This window comes from Thamnophis sirtalis, unplaced genomic scaffold, assembly GCF_051295495.1.
Source record: "Thamnophis sirtalis isolate CommonGarterSnake01/CBP01778 unplaced genomic scaffold, rThaSir2_p1.2 scaffold_14, whole genome shotgun sequence".
NCBI classification, from domain to species: domain Eukaryota; kingdom Metazoa; phylum Chordata; class Lepidosauria; order Squamata; family Natricidae; genus Thamnophis; species Thamnophis sirtalis.
This window is the reverse complement of record NW_028261394.1, coordinates 11900254-11902838: the sequence shown is the minus strand read 5'-3', so window position 1 is coordinate 11902838 and position 2585 is coordinate 11900254. Positions and strand designations below refer to the sequence as shown.

General features: G+C 51.6%; 1 protein-coding gene across 1 annotated transcript; it reads right to left on the bottom strand.

The window, feature by feature from the left end:
* Positions 1-243: 243 nt before the first annotated feature.
* Positions 244-2270, bottom strand: LOC148042708 (transmembrane protein 100-like). The gene has a single exon (XM_087728954.1). It carries the CDS (start codon positions 2022-2024, stop codon positions 1653-1655), a length of 372 nt encoding a protein of 123 aa, XP_087585080.1. The 5' UTR covers positions 2025-2270; the 3' UTR covers positions 244-1652.
* Positions 2271-2585: the final 315 nt, after the last annotated feature.

Genomic DNA, 2585 nt, shown 5'->3' with positions numbered 1-2585 from the left:
TCTCTCTCTCTCTCTCTCTCTCTCTCTCTCTCTCTCTCTCTCTCTCTCTCTCTCTCTCTCTCTCTCCCTCCCTCCCTCCCTCCCTCCCTCCCTCCCTCCCTCTCTCTCTCTCACACACACACATGCACAAGCTTCTGGAGCACACTCTGGATTTAACGGGATGATGGAGAAGGCATCAAAACCAGCCTACGAGATATCTTGCCAGGATCCGAAACGCCTTCCAAAGAATGACTTTCAAAAGGTGAAGCGGGCAATGTTTTAATTCCCTTATGCATCTATTTGTAAAATACATTACTGCATCTCATTTTTCACTCTCTCTAATAGCCCAAGCTTGCCCCACAAATTTGCTTTTTCACCCTCCAAAACTCCCAATGTAGGAGGACAAGACTCAAGCTATTTTTTTTTTTTTTTGGCAACTCTTGCCCAGAAACGGCTAATGGAGTCAGGGATCCTTTTGATGTTACAAGCACAAGTGCCCAATTCTCTGGTGCAGCCTGACTCAGTCAGAATGTATCCCAAAGCAAGGCCCAGTAAGAGAGAAAGAGGGCAGGATCTGTGTCCCTAGGAATTTATTCCCAGGGAAATCAAGTTTTCACTCGCTATCTCCCAACTCCCTACTACACAGTGCTTCCAAAGGAGAGGGAGGGGCGGGCATGGCTGCATCGTTTTGAGACACCAAACTGCTACTCCGTAATAAATCAAACCTCCCTTCTTTCCCACATTCCCCTCCCTCAAATCCTTACAGTCTTAAGAAGCTGTACCACTTTGCAAGGAGCAGTGACAGTTGCGACAGCTGGCTCGGCATCGTCGTGAGGTTTGGCAAAGCAAGGCGGGCATCTTGGCACACCACCCACTTTCCCACCCGAGAACAAATCAGGTTCTCCGTCTTCACTTGTTGAACCTCTTGGCCGCCGAAGGGAATCCTTGTCTGTGCCTAAAAGCTGCGCAGGAACTTTCAACCCGGTTTCACACGTGGGAAAACGAGGGTGGCTGTTGTAAGCCCAGGTGGAATCCTGGTCTCCTTCCTCATCCCACAGTCACCAAAGACAGGGGGGGGGGGGTAAAAATGACGCACACTTAGAAGCCACTTGGAACTTCTCACAACCTCCAGCTCCATGCCCTGGGATTGAAGTTTCAGGTTTTCCCCCCAAAAAAGGATATTTGGGTTTGTTTATTTCACCGTTAGACAGAGGTGGGCACAGCAGCTGCACTGGAAAACAGCAGTCCGTATCCTCAAGGAAAGGACTGTGGATTTTTGTTACTCTCTTCCTGAAGTTAGTCCTTGGGGTTTTTTGTCCACAGCCCCATTGGCTGAGATCAAACCATCTTCCTAGAGGATGGGGAAAGGGGAAAGGCTGAAGTATGGTCAGCTGGGCACCCATCCTGGTCGCTCACCTGCAGGGGCTTATTCTCCGTTCTCCTTAGCCTGAGCTGACCACCTTAACTAGTCCATAATACCACTCATCGCGCTGAGTTAAAGGAGCTCCAAGGGGCCCCTGGCTAGCTTCTATGCTTCTCCATCCCCAAGACACATGGGATGTGCGTCTCCATAGCTTCTTTCCCAACCTCTGCCATGGATGACATGAAAACGACAGGGTTCTCTACAGCAAAGATTGATTCCTGGGAGGGGGGTGTTCGTCTCAAGGTGGGCTTCAGAGACCCCCCGGCTCTAAGGGAAGGGGCTCTTCCCGCTGCTTCTTCCGTTGACGCTCTCGTTTGGCCCGCCAGCAGACCAAGGCGGCCACCAGGAGGCCGACTCCAAAGAGCAAAGTGGCCACCGAGACCACCTTGGCAATGTCCATCTGGGGCCCATTGATGGTGAAGGTGATGCAGATGGCGGCAATGCCGATCACCAAGGCGACGATGCCAAAGGGGAAGATGCAACGGTACCACGACTTCTCGGTGCCCCCCGTGGCCAGGGCTAGCTTATTCAAGGTGGCGGTGGAGTCCGTGGTGGCAGCTACAGGCAGCCCCGATTTTCCCCCTTGGAGGCAAGTCAGCGAGTTGGACTTACAGTTCATCATTCTGACAGGTGCCCGGTTAGAAGATTCTGACCCCCAACTCTCTGGGAGAACGTAGGTCCAGAACTCTTGCAACGTCGCTTCTTTCTAGAAGTGGAGAACCACAAGGAAAGTCCTCTCCTTCGTTTCTTCTCTTGTTGCGTTCTCTCTCTCTCTCATTTCTTCTCTTGTTGCGTTCTCTCTCTCTCTCTCTCTTCTCTGGCTGCCTCTGGCTGGTGAAGGTTTCTAGCTTTCTGCACCAGTGTTGGCTCCCACTGATTCTTTTGCTGTAGCAGCCAATGGCTGGGATTGGCAGGCAGGAGAAATGAGATCATGTGTGTGGGCAGGAGCTCCGATGCTGTTAACTGTTTCGGAGAAAAATCCTGACGGGGAGAGGGCAGGGGCTGAATAAACCATCCTTTCTCCTCCCCTGGAATCCTGGGGGGGGGGGAAACGACACACACAAACACACACGACAGAAAGGAGGGGTGACTGCTTTCATCGTTTGTGATGACGACTTCTTGGTTTTGTCCTGGTCAACGAATCCTGACCCAAGTGCTTCTATTGGTGCCTTTGAGATTTGTC